This window comes from Antedon mediterranea, chromosome 1, assembly GCF_964355755.1.
Source record: "Antedon mediterranea chromosome 1, ecAntMedi1.1, whole genome shotgun sequence".
Classification (NCBI taxonomy): Eukaryota; Metazoa; Echinodermata; class Crinoidea; order Comatulida; family Antedonidae; genus Antedon; species Antedon mediterranea.
In genome coordinates, this window is record NC_092670.1 from 7,624,227 (window position 1) to 7,643,044 (window position 18,818).

Consider the following 18,818-nt stretch of genomic DNA (forward strand, 5'->3'; position numbering starts at 1 on the left):
CGGGTATCAACATTAGTTTAAAGCCTTCTCAGTACACAACACCTGACCCTGACGCCAGTACAGGTATCTCCCTATACTCACCAACTTCTACCCTTTTCAATAACATCCCATACTTTTTTTTAAAACAAATTCTTCCCAGGGCAGATTTCAATTCAAGAGAGGCCTGGTTTAAGTACGTTGTAAACTGTGTAAATGAACAGCTGTCATATATATTATATTGTTATTATATTGGCTTATAATTAAAATATCTAATTTTGATGCTGCAGCCCCCCCCCCCCCCCCCTTCTTTCTTCTCTCACCATCCCATCCACAATCAACAAACCTTACTCCCCTGGACAGTTAAAATGTAGTAACTTTTCCTAGTACAATTCCAATCATTACGCCGGTATTTCCGCCCCTCCTCCCCCCAGATACTGGATGATGTGTTTAAGACAGTAAAAATTATGTTAGCCACCAAATGTAGTACAGTTTCAGTCATGGTGATAGGCCTACATCCCCACCCCAAACTCCCATCCCCTTCCCAGAGATAATTAAAATACTTTAACATTTTCCTGCCACAATCCGGGTCAATTTGATAGTCTACTACCCCTAGCCTAAGCAAAATCCCCACTATCCCTCAACCCCAACTCCCACACCCTATTTCGGTTTATTGGTTTCTGACTCCTGAAGGGTTCTACTATATTTTTAGGCTTTGTTTTTATAGCGTTTGTAAGAAAAAGAGATTATAATGAATATGGAATTTATGTGTATGGTATTCAACCTGTAGGTACAAGCAGGGAGGACAACCATAGTAATAGCTCATCGTCTGTCCACCATACAGAAGGCAGATCTCATTTGTTCACTGAACGATGGCAATATTGTTGAGATGGGCTCCCATGAAGAATTGATGGCCATAGAGTCTGGTATATATAGAACATTGGTTGCTTTAACTATGAGAAAATCAGATGGAAAAGAAACAGAACAAGAATCATCAGAAGAAGGTAAGTGCAAAATTATCGTCTATAGAGATTGAACTACGCCCTCATCATGCCCGCAAAAAAATCCCAGCTCATAAAGCATTCCATTATCGAGCATCAGATCTGCCAATTGGAAGCTGTTATCCATTGTTTTTCCAAGGTTGTTTCTATTTATTTTCTGTACCTATTTCAAAAATCATGTGTTGAAAACATGTCATGTCACTACCCTTTCAATTTATATTTATTTGAGTGCGACAATCTCAAGTAAGTAAAAGCAGTGGCCTAATGCCCATGAGCGCTCACTGGCTAAACCCGGAGCTTGAGGGGCCCCGGAGCTTTATTATTGCGAATATAGTAAAGCAAACAAATAACAGTAAATAGCATTCAATTTAGGAAGGCTAGACATTAAAAACAAAAACAAAGTTCATCTCCGATACTGTAGATCACATACTCCAGGTATACACTACTTGCAATCAAGTTTTTTTATGATAATAAATATCATTTATAATAAAAAAAACTGTATTGTCACTTATTTTTTATTGTATAAGTCTAAACTTATTTGAATGCCTTTGTTTGAACCGTAAAAACGGGCATTAAAATATGTCAAAAAATCATGAAAGAGCATAAAAAAAACAGAGAGATTGGGGGCCTCTCGTGTCCCCTGGCCGAGCATTACGACACTGATACAAGATACAAGTCTACAATTTAGTCCAGCACAAAACCGCTTCGAGAGAACACTCAAAGTACATATTTCTTTTTAATTCTAATTCTAATACAAATATTTGATTTCAAACACGACAACATCAATCAAATGTTTCTTGGTCTTTTCAAACCACCAATCCAGTTTTGTCTTTTTGTGATGTGAATTCTGAAAATACAAGACAGTATGAATGAAGTATAAAAATATACTTTTATAATAGACTTAAATCATAGCAGGTAAGACTAGTATCTACAGTACATCTTAAAAAAGATATCATGTATGCTTCATCTATATGCAGGCACTGTTTTGCCTTAGGAGGAGGCATGTTAACTCTGTCTAACCTAATGCCTTGTAATTACCATGCCTAAGATGAAGATTTTAATAGTAGTAGTTGGTAAATTACAACTTGTAATATCTCGTGAAGTATCAATATTGAAGTCTGGCCTTGTTGGGTGGAGGCAAGAACTATGAGCATCATCATATTGGTCATCACTTTAGAACATATAAATAGAACCGTTTTCAGCAACATCCTTTCAACAATTCCATCTTCATTTGGCTGATCTATTATCACCTGTGTAAAAAATATAAAGGTATAAAATTTAATTTTCCACAAAGTGTATCCAACTAAATGTAGTTTTTAGAACATAATAGGTGCACTATATGGAGACAGACATTGTATCTTTGATCTATTATGCTGTTGCATTCAATTATCTATCGTTTGACTAACATCTTCATTTTTTAATTGTTAATGAATGAAGTCCAGTTGCAATCGGTAGATAACTCTCCAGATTCTAAAAAGTTAAAAATGTAAGATATACTGTATCCCAAGCTCGCCTAAAGTATGAAGAAACATGTATCCTCATGCAATCTTTCCATTGTAGTCCTATTTTTTAATAGAATTTAAAATTTTAATTTAAACTTTGCAAAGAAATTTGGCCTACCCATGCATGTCTCTCCTGCAAACTGTAGACACCTTTTTTCAAGAGATTTAATATCAACTGTTGAAGTAGATGATCAACTATTTCAGATATATATTTTGGGAATGGAAAAAAAGTGTATATGATAATATTTGAGATACAGCTAGCAACGACGTCCAGCAACGGTTGTACTAAGATTCTGAAAAGAAAGAAAATTAATGATTTGAAACTACCTAGAGTAATGGTACCTGGTGAATCTAGCATTGAGATTTTGTTTGGTGTTTGGTGTTTTTTGTATTACAGTAGCTTCATGACCTTTGGCTTGAAGCTGCAAAGTATCAAGGGAGTTTTTTTGATGTGTTATTCCCATTGTTATATTTTTATTCTTCACATATTAAAACCACAATCATTGTGCACATGATAAAGGGACCATAGTATAAAAAAAGCATGTTTACCTTCGAGGCGCAACTGTTTGCTCATTTGGGAATGGAAAAAAGGTGTATATGATAATATTTGGAATACAGCTAGCAAAGACATCCAATAAAAGTTTTACTATGATTCTGAAAAGAAAGAAAATTAATAATTTGAAACTACCTACAGAAATGGTACCTGGTGAATCTAGCATTATAGATTTTTTTTGGTGTTTGGTGTTTTTTGTATTGCAGTAGCTTCATGACCTTTGGCTTGAAGCTGCAAAGTATCAAGGGAGTTTTTTTGATGTGTTATTCCCATTGTTATATTTTTATTCTTCACATATTAAAACCACAATCATTGTGCACATGATAAAGGGACCATAGTATAAAAAAGCATGTTTACCTTCGAGGCGCAACTGTTTGCTCATTTGGGAATGGAAAAAAGGTGTATATGATAATATTTGGAATACAGCTAGCAAAGACATCCAATAAAAGTTTTACTATGATTCTGAAAAGAAAGAAAATTAATAATTTGAAACTACCTACAGAAATGGTACCTGGTGAATCTAGCATTATAGATTTTTGTTGGTGTTTGGTGTTTTTTGTATTACAGTATAGCTTCATGACCTTTGGCTTGAAGCTCCAAAGTATCAAGGGAGTTTTTTTGATGTGTTATTCCCATTGTTATATTTTTATTCTTCACATATTAAAACCACAATCATTGTGCACATGAAAAAGGACCATAGTATAAAAAAGCATGTTTACCTTAACCTGTGAGGAGCAACCCTTTGCTCATTTGGTTGATCATGAATCGCCTGTGTGTGGAGATTTACAAATGTTAATCACAGAAGCCATCACATAGGCTACTATCTAGCATACGAGTGAGACAAAATTGTAGGCAAAGATTTTTTGGTTTTAATAAATGTACTGTATATGTTGTCCTGATCACATACAACGAATCAACCCTCCGTCATCCACTACCTTCATATGCAAATGAGCATAAATATGCAAATTAGCTATAAATGTTTGGGAAATTTAGCTTCTATATAATTGTATACCCTTTATATTGTTTTTATGAACCACGAACAATATTAACAGATCACTAATGACCTTGTGTATATTATTTCATTTGAAAATGACATCAATGACTGACTGAAATGTATAATATGAGTAAGTAAGAGATACAGACTCAGTGTAGTGACAATAATTCGCTGTTGGATTGCAATAAAATAAATAAACATAGTACAGTATACTATGCATACTGTAAAACCTCGAAAAGAAGCCCATCTCGAGAAGTTTCCAAGAGTAGTATGCGCTTCTTTTCGAGATATCAAAGAAACAAGGTGATTTGATCCCAGATAAACTTGTGATGCAGATATAATGAATGATCGATCATACATTTATTTTACAGTTTAAAATGGTATTTTGATCACAAATATGTAAAATTGGCAGTTAATAATAATTTACAGCATTTTTTTTTTCGAAAAGAAGCCCCCTTTTTTTGGTTTGCAAAAGTAATCTCGAAAAGAGGCCCATCTTGAAAAGAAGCCACCCAAGAATACTAAAAAAGGAAGCCTATGGGAGAGGTCAACAACAAGATCAAGAAGGCCACAAAAAACACCAAGGATGAGTGGATCGAACAACAATGTAGTGATATGGAGGAGAATATCCAGAATAACAACACAAAGACAAAAAGTCAAGGATTTCACAGCGACCAAACAAGTGCGGGTCAACACCATACAAGACAAAATGGGAAATGTCTCACAGAGGAACATGAAATCATGAAATGCTGGACTGAGTACTGCTCTTAGCTGTACAACCATAACACCAGAAAAGATCCTGAGGTACTGAATTGTCGTCCTACAGAGGAGGACAACTATCTTTTTCTTTGAGAAGAAGTGGAGGCAGCAATTAAATATCTCAAGAAAGGAAAGTCAGCTGAGCTCAACTACATTTCAGGGGAATTCATCCAAGCTGGAGGCGATCGATGTACTCACAAAGATCTGCAACAAGATCTGGCAGACAGGAGAATTGCCAACCAAGAAAGGCAACCTGCAAATGTGCCAGAACTACTGCACAATCAGCCTTATCAGCCATCCCAGCAAGATTATGCTGAAAATATTGCTAAACAGGTTGAAAATCATTGCCGAAGAGCAGGCAGGATTCAGACCAGGTAGAAGCACCACTGAACAGATCTTTAATCTGAGAATCGTGTGTGAGAAACATCTACAATAGACAGGTTCCATGATTTCTCAAAAAACGGCCTAGAAAACGAATCAAGAAGCATTTTTGGGTAGAAGCTGGGATCCACTTGATTTAGGATATTTCGACCTCGCTGATTACGAATATGGCGGATCCCAAGCGAAATTCGGCCATCATAAGCCCTTAATTTGCATAATTAAAAATGGCGGCCATTTTTTATAATTACCCTATATCTTGAGAACCACTAGTCACAGATAATTAATTTTGGTCTCAAATTGTTTTAAATATATGTTTTTATATTCACTTTAATGACACATTTTCTCAAAAAATGGATGCAAGTCTTATTTCTGACATTTTGACCTTTGACCTTGATTTATCGTGTCTCAGTAACCAATAATCGAAGAGACACGAAATAGGGTTCAAATTGTTCAGAAACTATACATTCATATTTATTATAATGAAATGTTTTTACAAAAACTGGCCGATTCTATAACTATTGACCTTTGAACTATTAGTCAAATATAATAATATAATAATAATATATTAGTAAAAGGTTCATCTGGATCAGTGTATAGTATATTAAATATACTATAATATAACTTTGAAAATTGTGGTCTTATGATTTTTTTTTCTTTTTAATTTGTTTAAAACATGTGTGTTTCTATCCAGTCTAATGGCACATTTTGTACAAGAATGGCCGATAGTATGGTTATTGACCTTGAAACTACAGCATAGGCCTACTGTATACTAAATATAATATAATTGCATAACTATGAAATTATTTATACACAATAATAATTAGTAAAATTATAAAATTCACTGATGTATTATGATTTATATAGATTAAAAAAAAAAAAATTGAACACGCAGGTTACATTTGTTGAAATTTGAAATTTGAAATTACCTGCCATCAATATGATGGAGTATGATTATAGATTTTTTTAAATGTGAACATGTCAGCTACATTTGGAAATTACCTGCCATCAATATGATGGATTATGATTATAGATTTAAAAAAGAATTTGAACACGTAAGCTACATTTGAAAATTATCTGCCATCAATATGATGGATTATGATTATAGATTTAAAAAGAATTGTAACACGTCAGCTACATTTGGAAATTTGGAAATTACCTGCCATCAATATGATGGATTATGATTGTATAGATTTAAAAGAAAATGTGAACACGTAAGCTACATTTGAAAATTACCTGCCACCAATATGATGGATTATGATTATAGATTTAAAACAAATTTGAACACGTCAGCTACATTTGGAAATTTTGAAATTACCTGCCATCAATATGATGGATTATGATTGTATAGGTTTGAAAGAAAATGTGAACACGTAAGCTAAATTTGGAATGAACATGTTAAGGGCATCAGTTTTGATCATTCATGCAAAGGTTTCCGTCATCTTTAGCGTTGTTACAGCGGCATATAAAGCTGTACATGGTAGTTTTGACTTCTTGCACCTACATCTATTGGTTATGCATCGTGTCTTGCGTCCACAATAAATCATCTCTAACGAAGGAGTAGGAATAGCTTCATTTTTCAGAAGCACTGGTTGAAGTTTACCATTAGATAGCTCCCAACCAAGATCTGTTGGTGATGGCAAATTCTGGATTGGCGATACAGCTTTTTTCCATACGAGTGCTTGGGTGAGAGAATGGGTGCAAAGAAGAACAATTTTTAAATATATTCTTTATCCATTTAGTAACGAAATATTAATTGTTTTCATGTTTTACAAATAATATACCACTATACACAGTAAAACATTGCGATTTAATACTTTGTTGAAACTATCACCGTCGATTGAAATAGTATAGTACAGGTACATGTAACGATACATCACTACGACGTGTATATGTTTATATAATTTAAAACAATTTGTGAAAACCACCTCTATTCGGGCAAAATCATAAATTCGATTTAATGGTCAATAAATATTAAAGTATCTAACTCAACTTAATTAGTAGGCATAATGGTTTTCAATTGTTTCTTAGAGCCAATTCATACTTAAGTTGGTTCCTACCCTACCCTCCAAAGTTGTTCTGCGTTTAGTTAGGGCATGTGATGTAAAAACATAGATAAACTCACATTATTTTTGCCCGTTGAGTAAATGTATAGTTTTTCTTTACAACAAACAAACTTGACGGGTTGTTTGTTGGTATATATTTACTCCATTGTGTTGGTTCAGAGAATGTTTTTCTTACGCACCTGCCTTTCTTGTATTTTGACTCCAAATTTGTTGACTAACTTTATCCTGAATACCACACTTTAAAATTAGGATTTATAAGTACTTTCAGAAGGAGAAACACATAAAAACAAATAAATAAATCATTTAAATTGATGATTTTTAACAGACATGTTTCTTTGTATACTCATAGAGATAACTCCTCGAGCTCCCCCCATGCTCAATGTTTTTGTTTCTATGAAGCGCCAAAAGAGCAACATATAGTACAAGTATAAAAACAGAAAGAAAACGAAACCAAAAAACTTATTATCATGATTTTTAAATTAAAATTTATTTGCCAGTATTTCTTTCTTCGTACTTGCATGATATACTATTATTATTACAATTTTAATTTTACATTGTTCCATCCACACTGTAGATGGACTCCACAGAGTTTTCAGCCCTCTATATAATTTTTGCTCTTTTGACGTTCCATAGAAACAAAAACATTGAACAGAGGGGTAGACCTACTGTACTCTGTAGGCTAGTCGCAAATCGAAATTCGCAAACAGTTTGTGTGCGAGAAAAACGTCTGTAAAATCATCAATTTAAAATTGTATTTGTTACTTTTTATGTGATTCTTTTTCATAAAAGTGCCAATTCTAAGGTGTGGTATTCAGAATAAATGTTGGAAGTTAAAATACAAGGCAGGTGCGAAAGATAAATATTTGTAATCTTAGGTCTTGGGTCTTAGCTTTCGTGATCTTAGGTCTTAGGGGGTCTTAGCGTTCGTGGTCTTAGGTTTCGTGACACCCTGTCCAGAATAGCACAAACAACAGCAGCACTGGCAAAATTAAAAGCATAGGGTTTGCCACAAAAATTGTAATAAATGGATTATTAGTTTAGGAGATACCGTGAAAATATAGGTTTTATAGCTAATTTGCATATTTATGCTCATTTGCATATGAAGCCGGTTGATGACGGAGGGTTGATTTGTTTTATGTGGTCAAGACAAAACATATACATTCATTAAAACCGAAAAATCTTTGCCTACAATTTTGTTCCAGTTCACCATATTTTTTAGCTAGATACAGTAGCCTACACAGTGCTTATATTAATTTAAATGTATTATGCATACCTATTCAAAAGCCAAGTCAAAGTGAAAAGTACCTATCTATTAAAGACGCTTTCCCTGTAATTGTTGACCTTTTGTAAAAATAATACTTTAAAAACATTTAAAACATTAAACCTGGTCAAAAACAATGTGCCTAAATGTAGTTTGCGTCTATATGCGCACCTAAACATAGGCTAGTTTGTAGGCTCGAAGAACAGCGGGAACAAAAGAAAATTGTATGCTAGTTCAGTTCTTCCATTTTTTTTTGTTCATGATCGCACCAAAAGTGGTTGCAGAAGCAAAATGAAAATATCCAGTATTTAGACTTATTTTTCAAATTTGTTACCGTTTATGAGAAAAAGAATTGCAATTATAAGCCAATGTATTGTTTATTTTTACAAAAAAACAAGTAACTTACAGGATGTTGTCGTGTTTCATTTGGTAAGTGGGCTGGTTCACCTGATGACAAGATAAGACAAAAGACATTCGTAAAAGACATTAATGATGAAAGACTCTAAAAAAACATTTCCAGTATAACCTCAGAATAAATTGTATGTAAGCTGGAAAGATGCACACCAGTTCACTACTAATTGGGACTAGCTAGTTACTTTTCCTTCCATTGGGACGAATGTACCAAAATGATTCAACTGGTAGTTATTTGCTCAAATGTAACTTTAAAATAGTAGGGCTAAAAAAAGAAACCAGAACACCGTGGTAATCACCTATTCTTCCGAATGGATGGTATGATTTAGTATATAGAATTTAATATTATTTTACATTACAATTCATCTAACCTGATTGTTCCATTTTTGTAAGGATATTAGTAGATTCAAAACGAACTGTTAATTTTGTTTGTGCGTAAATTTCTAAACACTCCGCAACTGCATGGGTTCATTTGACAATTGACCTCTTAGTTACGTTAAGTTACGGGCCCTCTATAACTATTACAGGCCCTCTATAATTGTAAATTATTTATACACAAACAAACTTACGCAACAGGTACAATAAACAATCATTCACAATTGTCAAATGTTACTGTTAAAAAGCGTAATAAAAGATGTTATTATAGAATATTCAACTAGAAAAAGTTTTTATTAATGTACATGAAATCAGATAGAGAGAGTTGTGAGTATATCATACTACCTCACTTTCTATAATGATGCTGTTACTTACGTTACTTTATGTATTTGTAAAATACATTTTTTCCCTAGGAAATTTTTTTCTTTGAATAGTTCTGTAACTACATTTGAACTGTAACCCATCTAACCTAAGTTTTGTATATTTCAACAATACAACTTTTCAAACTAAAAGTATAAAGTATTTGATATAACAACAGTAAGATGTTAAGGCTTGCAAAAAGAAGACCAAAGTGCATGGTTTCAAATGTGTCTGAGGCAGAGAGTAGAATATATGAGAATTATCCTAACGGATATAGTTGTCCTTGGGGATAGTTGTCCTATAGGTAGTTGTCCTAGGGGTAGTTGTCCTAGGTGGTAGTTGTCCTAGGTGGTAGTTGTCTTAGGGGGTAGTTGTCTTAGTGGGCAGTTGTCCTAGGGGTACTTGTCCTAAGAGTAGTTGTCCTAGGTGTAGTTGTCCTGGGGGGGTAGTTGTCTTAGGGGGTAGTTGTTCTAGGGAGTAGTTGTCCTAGGTGGTAGTTGTCCTAGGGGTAGTTGTCCTAAGAGGTAGTTGTCCTAAGAGGTAGTTGTCCTAAGAGGTAGTTATCTGGGAGAAGTTGTCCTGAGTGGTAGTTGTTCTGGGGGTAGTTGTCTGGGAGGAAGTTGTCCCGGGGATAGTTGCCTTGGGAGTAGTTGTCTTAGGGTGGTAGTTGTCTGGGTGGTAATTGCTGTCAATGGGAGGGGAGCGTGGTATTTTTCCTAGGGAGTAGTTGTTCTAAGGGTTAGTTGTCCTTGGGAGGAGGGTGTAGTTATCCGGTGGTAATTGTCCAAGGAGAGTAATTGTCCTAGGGGATAGTTTTCTGGGTGGTAATGCCCAGGGGATAGTTATCTGGATACGAATATTGAATAGTCCTGGGCCCCTCTACAATAAAAACAATCAAAAAACCACCCTGTTCTATGCCAGAAATCTTACCTATTTGACATGTAGTTACTGTACTATTTCTAATACTATTTTTAAACTATCACCCACCAGGTACGATAAACAATTTCAATCACGATTGTCATATTCTTTTACAGGTTCTGTTTTCAAAAATAAATGATGCATATACGCATTCTAACTCTATTTATTATAGTTATTCAACTAAAAAAAAAGTTGATTGTTCCTAATACACCTACCGTAATGAACTATAATAGGAAAACAGGATGGGAAAGTATCCACAGATGCCATATTACTTTCCTTTCTGCTGCTGTTATTTTACTTTATATTTATTTCATCATTTTTTTCTAGACTAACAATTTTCTTTCAATACTGTAGTTCTGTATTATAACATACAATAATAATAATAATTTATTGGAAACTTCACTTTTACAACAGTGGCACACTTTGATGGTAAAGGTGTGGCAAAATAATAACTTAAAATAAAACAAAATAAATGTTGTGTGAAATACAGCATACACGAATAAATAAATTTGTTTTACTTAAAAATGAATCAAAATAAATGTAAAAATAATAGAATGTAGTAACAAATACAAACATAAGTCTTACATTAACAAAAATATAACAAAAAAAAAATTTAAAAAAAATAAAAATAAATAAAAATGTTTAGATACACAAAATAAATAGAAATAAACTCTAACTGGCCGAATTTTTGTGTGTTTTAACAATAAAATAACTTTTCAAACTGAGAGTATAAAATACTATATTATTAACATAACTATAAAAATAACATTCTGACTATTTAGTGCTTGCTTTCAAATAGTCTGTTCTTATTTTATGTGTATATACCATTCTTATAGTTGTAAGTGTTTGACGGCCTTGTTCATGTCAGCCTTTGCTGCCTTGAAGCACCCTTTTATTAAACAAAGTTTAATAATAAAAAAATTAAATAAATTTTCAACTACCTACTATTGAGTCAAACAGACAGTATTCACGCTTGTATTTCTGAAAATGTGTTTAGGACTTCATAAAACTAAAAAAATCCTAATATTCATAAAGGTTGTATACAACATATTGAAAGTTGAAATACACAATAGTTACATAAAGAAAACATAAAAGAGTCAAGTTATTTGTATTAATCTAAAGGAATTACAAATTATTACACATTTTGGTGATGGTGTAACAAATACAAAATTTTATAACTGATTGCATTGAACATTTTTGGATGGTAATACAGACCAAACATAATGTTCAGTATTATTATCTAAATAAGATTGATCGTAAAGTAGATCAAAGCATGCCAGAATTGTCAACATCTATAAAAAATACTGAATGAAATATGTCTTCAAATTACAACTATACTACTTGTGTCTGCAGTGTTTATAAACCGATGCCAATTAGGGCCTGGCCTACACAAAAAAATTGATAATCACATTGGATCGATTAGAAACTTTACTGTACTTACTTTATACTTCACACTTTGTTGTTGGACTTCATGTTTAATTGTTGTTTGTATACATCATGCTTAGAGCGGCTCTCTGACAAACTCTCCATGGTGTGAAAAAGTGTTTTTATGTGATAACCTGAAACTTCAGTACCTTGAATTGACTCAATCATTTGCTTTTAACCTCACAATTGACTATGACTGAACATCAAACTTCACCACAATACATGGTACTGGTGTTGATAACATATAGGTTGGCCCTCTATAGTATGATTATGATATTTCAATTCTATATAAACAGGCAAAGAATAAATTCTAAACCACCTGATGATAAGATACCAACAATTAAATCATTTATATATATTTATAATAATTCTAGGTTTTATCTTTCTTTACTTCATTGCAGTTTTTCATTCAAAAGAATTTATAACTAAAATATAATCTCTATTAAAAAATGAGAAATATCGAAACAATTGAAAAACTTGAAAGTTGATACATTTTTATTTTACCCAAAATTTAAATGGGATTCATTTAAAATTTTAAATTAGATGATTTACATTTAAAATTAAATTTAAAGAGGAAACCCTTAAAAAAGCTGAATTAATAAAACAAATTAAAAATAGGATTAATGAATTAATGTTGATAATGATACTGTTTAATTATTACTTAAATACCAATATTGTATCATGAACAATGTTCAAAAGAAAAAGCATAGCGTTTCACATAATATAATTGATAATAAATGTAATAGGTGAAAAATATAGGGAATTCAGGAAAAAATATAAAAGTAACTATACATACTATGTTCAATACAACTAAAATGTTTTTTCTAAAACTTTTTCACGATTGTTGGAAAGAAAGAAGGAAAGAAAGAAACAAAGAATAAAAATCATGTCACCTATAATTGTTCATTTAACTTAATTTTTTATTTTTGTTTTTATGTTTTTTATGTTTTTTTAAAATTTGATTGTCGAAATTAATTTAAAAAAATTTAATATGCAAATAATGATGACTTAATCAACTTTTGTTCTCTTAATTTCATAATAAATCATACATATGACATACACTTGATGAAATGAAAAATGTTTGCAAAAAAACATGTTTGTGCACAAAACAAAATATATTACTAATGTTTTCATATTTTTATGTAATACCTAATAAACTAAACAAATATATGGCAATAAGTTTCTAGAGAATACTCACATTAAACGACTTTATTTAAAAGTTTTCTCATCTAAACGTAGCACACCACTTAAACCACAAACAGAAAAATATCTTTCTTTACTCATCACATATTTGTATTATTTATGTGATGTACTAGTATACCGGGGTAACCCCCTACTTGTCTTGAAAGATGTACCAGGTTCTTTAAAGTGCACATGAGCTAGATGTGTACCTATGGTTTGTAGTCCTTATCCGAGAAGACTCGTCCTTTCACCAGAACCATAGAGCGAGTGAGTCTTGAACTCTTGACTATGTTATGGCTACGTAATTACGGTTTCACTCGGCCACTCACTCACTCGCATACCATTGCAATGAGCTTCAGTTAAATGTTTATTTTATTGTATATTATTTTTACAGAAGAGATAGATCTGAATGGCAATGATGAAGTGCTTACACCTGTGATGAAACGAAAGTTGTCACGAGATGTAAAAGGATCCGTCAAAGGACGATTAAAGCGTATGGTTTCAAATGTGTCTGAGGCAGACAGTAAAATATCAGAGGAATTAACAGTAAGTTCAGCTAATATGTTATTGTTTTTGTGGATTGTATGCACATTGATACTGTACATAGAATGGACCTGGTTACATTACCCCAACTGTTGATATAATTTCAGTCATTAAGCCTACCCTCTTATAAGGAAATGTAAATGTGTGGGAATATCCTGTATCTCGCATCCCAACTGGAGTGAAATGCCTACATCAGCTGTGGCATAATAATACAGCAAGAGCAATACAGGGTGGCAATTGTTTCATATTTATGCTTGGGTTGCCACGGTGGCTGTCAAAAAGGTCCTGGAACTATAACAGGATTTGAACCTTGGATTGGTAACCAAGTTCATCTTCATCGTTGAGTTCCCACAATCATCATGTTGATTATCACGGAACTAGTCGTTGTGGTGGCAGTATTCAAAGCTGGTTTTGGGTTTAGTTTTGATTGTTTGCCGGATTATTTCTATTTATAATATAATTCTTAGTTCTCAACATGTGAAAAAATGGTTTCAAATTTGCTAATGTGTTAATCTTAATCTAAAATATCTTTACCTTTTTTTAACCTTTTATCAGTTTTCAAAAGTTCAAATGAACGCATCATCTTAGGCAACTCAAAAGTCTTCTAATAACAATCCTTATCTTACAGAAAACTGAGGAGGATAGTCTTCTTGAGAGTTTCAGCATTAGTAGAACAATGCAATTGAACTCACCAGAGTACCATTGGATCGTTATTGGTTGTATTGCTGCTGCTATCAATGGAGCGTCACAACCAGCGTTTGCTATTATATTTAGTCGCATACTTGAGGTTAGTATTAGCCCTCCTCAGTGAGGTTTCTAATTTTTTTATATATAGATATGATAATAATATTTATTTAACCATCATAAAATGTGTTACGAATTTTAGTCATTTAGTCGACATTGTTGACTTATCGTGTTTGGAAATCAAGTTGTTGTGTGCGCCGTCTACTCTGGGTTGGAGCACTGGCTTTTTAATGGCCTCATGAAATATTCTCACCATCCAACTAATAAACATTCATTATTTGTATATCATATAATGTTTATTTGTCTTTAAGGCTTTTTCATTTCCTGATGATGAGTTGAAAAGAAGATCAAGGATTTATTGTGGAATGTTTGCCTTGATTGGTGTTGTCTTGTTTGTAGCTAATTTGATCCAGGTATAATATTTTAATAACATTTTGTCCTTTTCTTGTTCGTTTTTTTTTTTTTTACCTTATTTAATGAAGGTGATCCATCCAGCAATTGCTGATCATTAGGGACCCTCAGAGGTTCACATGACCAACATATACACAAGATGCTTGACATAAACAAGGTCTTATTACAAGTCTTTGGGAGTGGAGTTGTAATTTTGTCCTTAGAAAAAATCCTGACATGTGACGGGACCCTTGGAGTGGCAGCCAAGCATCATAACCACCAAGCCACAACTCCACTTCCAATAAGATGAAATCCGTTAGAGATGTATTGTCCCCCAAAAATATGAATAAGTAGAAAAATGACAAAATAAATTGTTAAATTCAGCTGGAAACTCATTGGCTTGCAGCTAATTTGACTATTTTTTGCTTTAAATAAGAGTTTTTTCAGGTATAACAATTTTTGGTTAACTAGTATATCACATTTATTAAAATGGCATATTAAACAGAAAGGGACAATACATTCTTAAACAAATTGTATTCTTTATAAATTTATTAAAAGCGGACATTAATTAAGATGATTTTGTTGCTAAGCATCTCTAAGTTTTTGATGCTATGCACTGTCTTAACATGAGACCTCACAACATGTATAGTATGCTGTCCATAGACAGCAAAGAAACATACATTATTGAGCTTATGTCAGCACATAAATGCAAGTCGAACAACTTGTTGACAAGTGCTCCGAGCAACTGAACGCAACTGACTGCAATTCATACTAATCATTTCCATGTTACTATGCGCTTGCACATGCAGTACTGGTTCCTATAGAACTACAAATCGTGTTGTATGTGCAGTATGGTATTAACCATGATTAGTTACAATTGGTTACAATGTTGACATGAAAGCGCTCACACATTAGTTCATTTAAATTCTGTTCAGTTCCATCACTGGCTTGCTTGCAACTATAGTTCCTTTCAGTTGAGTTCTTCCATATTAAACATACTGTACACCCGCTTAAAAGCATAAGGCGGACTATATCCAACAGATGAATTAATGAACGAACCTTGATTTTTTAACAGGGAGCAGCTTTTGGTAAATCAGGAGAAGAACTTACAAAAAGAGCCCGTAGTATGTCTTTCAAGGCCATGTTGAGACAGGTAACAATCCGCAAAACTAATGCAGCTCTCGGGGCACTATCAAAATTAATATAGGTAGTGATATGCCCAAATATAGTAGTTATCGGACATCATCCTGTCAATGTATGGGCACATCACATTTTTTTGTCACATAAAGTTTTATATTTTAGACATAGCCTAATGTAGATCTTGGGGCCCCATAAAAATAAATTAAGCAAATACTTGGCAAAATAAATGGAGTAACAGAAGGTGTGCTATTTATTATTTTGATCCATATTGAAAACAAAGATATTGTAATAAAATTTGTGAAATCTATTATATTGTTTTCTGAAAATCAATAGGCATTGCCTTTAAGCCCAACAATTCAGGATGATATAATTGGGAAGGTAAAAATAGTACATTGACATAACACTGTACTTACTATGGTCTAATGGTAGGCCGTCTAGATTTACATTTGAGATTCTTATAAGAATATTTTTACTCTTATTTTAAGTCTCATTAGAAAGCGATTTCTTATAACTCAACATGTTTATTTTCAAGGATATTACCTGGTTTGATGATCAGAGAAATGGTACTGGTGCATTAACATCAAGACTTGCTACCCAAGCAGCTAATATACAAGGAGTAAGATATATTATTATGTGTTATATATTACTAGCATTTCAATATGATCTCTAGATGGCTTGTTAAAATGATTAGACTTTGTCATCTGACTTGAAAACAAAATGGACATTGTAAGTGTTAATATAACTGTAAAATATGAAACATGAAACAATACTAAAATTTATTTTCAACTTTTATTATTATTATATATAACTATAATTATTATTATTTCTCATTTTTTTTAGTTTTAGTAATTTCGAATAATTCATTTTGTTTATTTTATTTTTTGAACATACACCTTTAAATTGGTGGCACTCATGGAAAAAAAATGAAAAGGAAAATAATAGAGATAGAAATGAAACACTGTACAAAAGCATAAGGAAAGCCTTATAATACCAAAATTAAAACTAACAAATTAATTGAAACTTAAATTTTATTTGCAATACAGATGTTGTATACATTGGTCTGTTTAATTTTTTACCTTTTCCCAAGCTATCTTCGTATAAGATTTGAAGATATCAAATTAGTGTTTTTATTACGAAAACTTTGATGTATTTAGGCAACTGGAGTAAGACTTGGGACCGTATTTCAGTCAGTTTTTAACATGGGAGCAGCTTTGATAATTTCATTCATTTATGGCTGGCAGCTTACTCTGTTGGTGTTAGCTCTCTTGCCTCTTATTGTCGTTGCTGGTGCAATACAGTGGAAAGTTGTGCAAGGAAATTCAGTAGCTAACAAGGTAGCATACGAAGGTGCTGGCAAGGTACAGTAGATCCATATAACATAGCCTATAATTAAAACGTGAACTTGATTGGTTGAAACGGCATCACATGACTAGCTGCTCCGAGGGCTGTAGTTGCTATAGTTCTTCGAGCAGTGTTATTTTGACTAAGTAATTTTCATTTAATTTTCGTCATGCGGATGAACAATTGTTTTTATTTTCATCAAAATTGGGTGATGGAAAGTTAATTTTTTTATGACCTTGGTTTTAGTATTTGAAAATATAATTAAAATTATTTTGTTGTTCAGAGACTGTATGGAGCCCAGCGTAATGATGGGCTGGCCTATATCATTTGTTTTGCTATTTTGAGGCCATAGGTCCATTTAACCCACAAATAGCTTACAGTGAACTATGCATACAGTAATCTCAAATGTTGTAAAACTGTATATATTTGGTTGTATCTTTATGTTATAGGTTTCGAGTGAAGCCATTGACAATGTAAGAACCATTGCATCATTGGCACGTGAAGATACATTCTTTGACAAGTACTCGGATTACCTAGAGGAACCGCACAAGTAAGATTTTCAATTTGTTGCAATCAAAAGAACCATATTCAATTTCAAGTCTATCTTATTTTTGGAATCTCTGGTCCATTGAATGTAAAAATTACAAATAAATTAATAAAAAAAAAAACAAAAAAATATACTAATTACTACTATTAATGAGACTAAGGATAGTCAGTTAGTTAGACTGTGTATAAAACTGCCTATCTTTATTTAGACAAAATCTTCTTAAATGCACACTACTTCTTTGAAAAGTTCTTTGCAAGCACCCATAATCTCCTCCAATCCCCACTTGCTTCATTGACATCTGCTGGAAATATGCCTTTTCGATAAAAGTTGGATTAATCCTTTGCTCTATTGGAAAATCCACTTGAATGCCTCTCTCTTTTGAAAAACCTGTTGAAACTCTTTCTCTTTGTTTAACACGAATTATCCACTGGACAACCTTTCTCTTTTACCATTGAAAAGTCCACTCAGAAGCCCTCCTTTTGGTTCATTGAGTAAGTTCTGCTGGAAAACAGTCTTTTGCTTTTTTCGGTAAAGGTTAGCTTAATCTGTTGCTCCATTAAAAAATCGACTCAAAAGTTATGTATTATCTTTCAGATCAAGCCTAGCAAAGGGCCTGATTGGTGGTTGTGCCTTTGGATTCAGTCAGTGTGTTATATTCTTTATCTATGCAGCAACATTTCTTGTTGTCAGAGACAAGATGGAATTTGAAGATATATTTTTGTAAGTTGCAATAAATTTTAACATTCTATATAAAAAACAGTTGTAAATGTATGAAATTATTATACAATTTGTGGGTAGAAGTTTATACCTAGCCAAAATGGCCATATTCTCAGACGTTTTTGTTGCCTGGCTTGCAAATATAGGAATGATTTATTTTATAGTCTATTGTCACTGCTACTTAGATGCCACCTTTCCAATGACCATTACAGTATAATCCGCACACAAATCAATA

At 32.8% G+C, this 18,818-nt stretch overlaps 2 protein-coding genes, 1 long non-coding RNA gene and 1 pseudogene across 3 annotated transcripts; 3 read left to right on the top strand and 1 right to left on the bottom strand.

Moving 5' to 3' along the window:
- Nucleotides 1–18,818, top strand: part of LOC140040797 (ATP-dependent translocase ABCB1-like) — a 79,696-nt pseudogene that overhangs the window by 28,911 nt on the left and 31,967 nt on the right.
- On the top strand, nt 728–18,590 carry LOC140050362 (ATP-dependent translocase ABCB1-like). Its single transcript, XM_072095523.1, has 10 exons — nt 728–980; nt 13,556–13,707; nt 14,333–14,491; nt 14,760–14,861; nt 15,914–15,991; nt 16,312–16,356; nt 16,511–16,594; nt 17,133–17,336; nt 17,769–17,869; nt 18,461–18,590. The coding sequence occupies exons 1-10, from the start codon at nt 866–868 to the stop codon at nt 18,588–18,590; spliced, it is 1,170 nt and encodes a 389-aa protein (XP_071951624.1). The 5' UTR covers nt 728–865.
- On the bottom strand, nt 3,409–8,911 carry LOC140055097 (uncharacterized). Its single transcript, XR_011846621.1, has 3 exons — nt 8,897–8,911; nt 3,752–3,801; nt 3,409–3,494 (listed from the first exon to the last, which is right to left on the bottom strand). It is a non-coding gene; the product is annotated as an uncharacterized lncRNA (long non-coding RNA).
- On the top strand, nt 13,363–18,590 carry LOC140050368 (ATP-dependent translocase ABCB1-like). The gene is made up of 9 exons (XM_072095534.1): nt 13,363–13,375; nt 13,556–13,707; nt 14,333–14,491; nt 14,760–14,861; nt 15,914–15,991; nt 16,511–16,594; nt 17,133–17,336; nt 17,769–17,869; nt 18,461–18,590. The coding sequence occupies exons 1-9, from the start codon at nt 13,363–13,365 to the stop codon at nt 18,588–18,590; spliced, it is 1,023 nt and encodes a 340-aa protein (XP_071951635.1).

Coding starts and splice junctions, on each gene's coding strand:
- LOC140050368 (XM_072095534.1), top strand. Junction 13,708..14,332: donor AAATATCAGAGGAATTAACA/GTAAGTTCAGCT, acceptor CTTATCTTACAG/AAAACTGAGGAGGATAGTCT. Junction 14,492..14,759: donor TATTTAGTCGCATACTTGAG/GTTAGTATTAGC, acceptor TTTGTCTTTAAG/GCTTTTTCATTTCCTGATGA.
- LOC140050362 (XM_072095523.1), top strand. CDS start 866: ATGGGCTCCCATGAAGAATTGATGGCCATAGAGTCTGGTATATATAGA. Junction 14,492..14,759: donor TATTTAGTCGCATACTTGAG/GTTAGTATTAGC, acceptor TTTGTCTTTAAG/GCTTTTTCATTTCCTGATGA. Junction 16,357..16,510: donor AGGATGATATAATTGGGAAG/GTAAAAATAGTA, acceptor TTTATTTTCAAG/GATATTACCTGGTTTGATGA.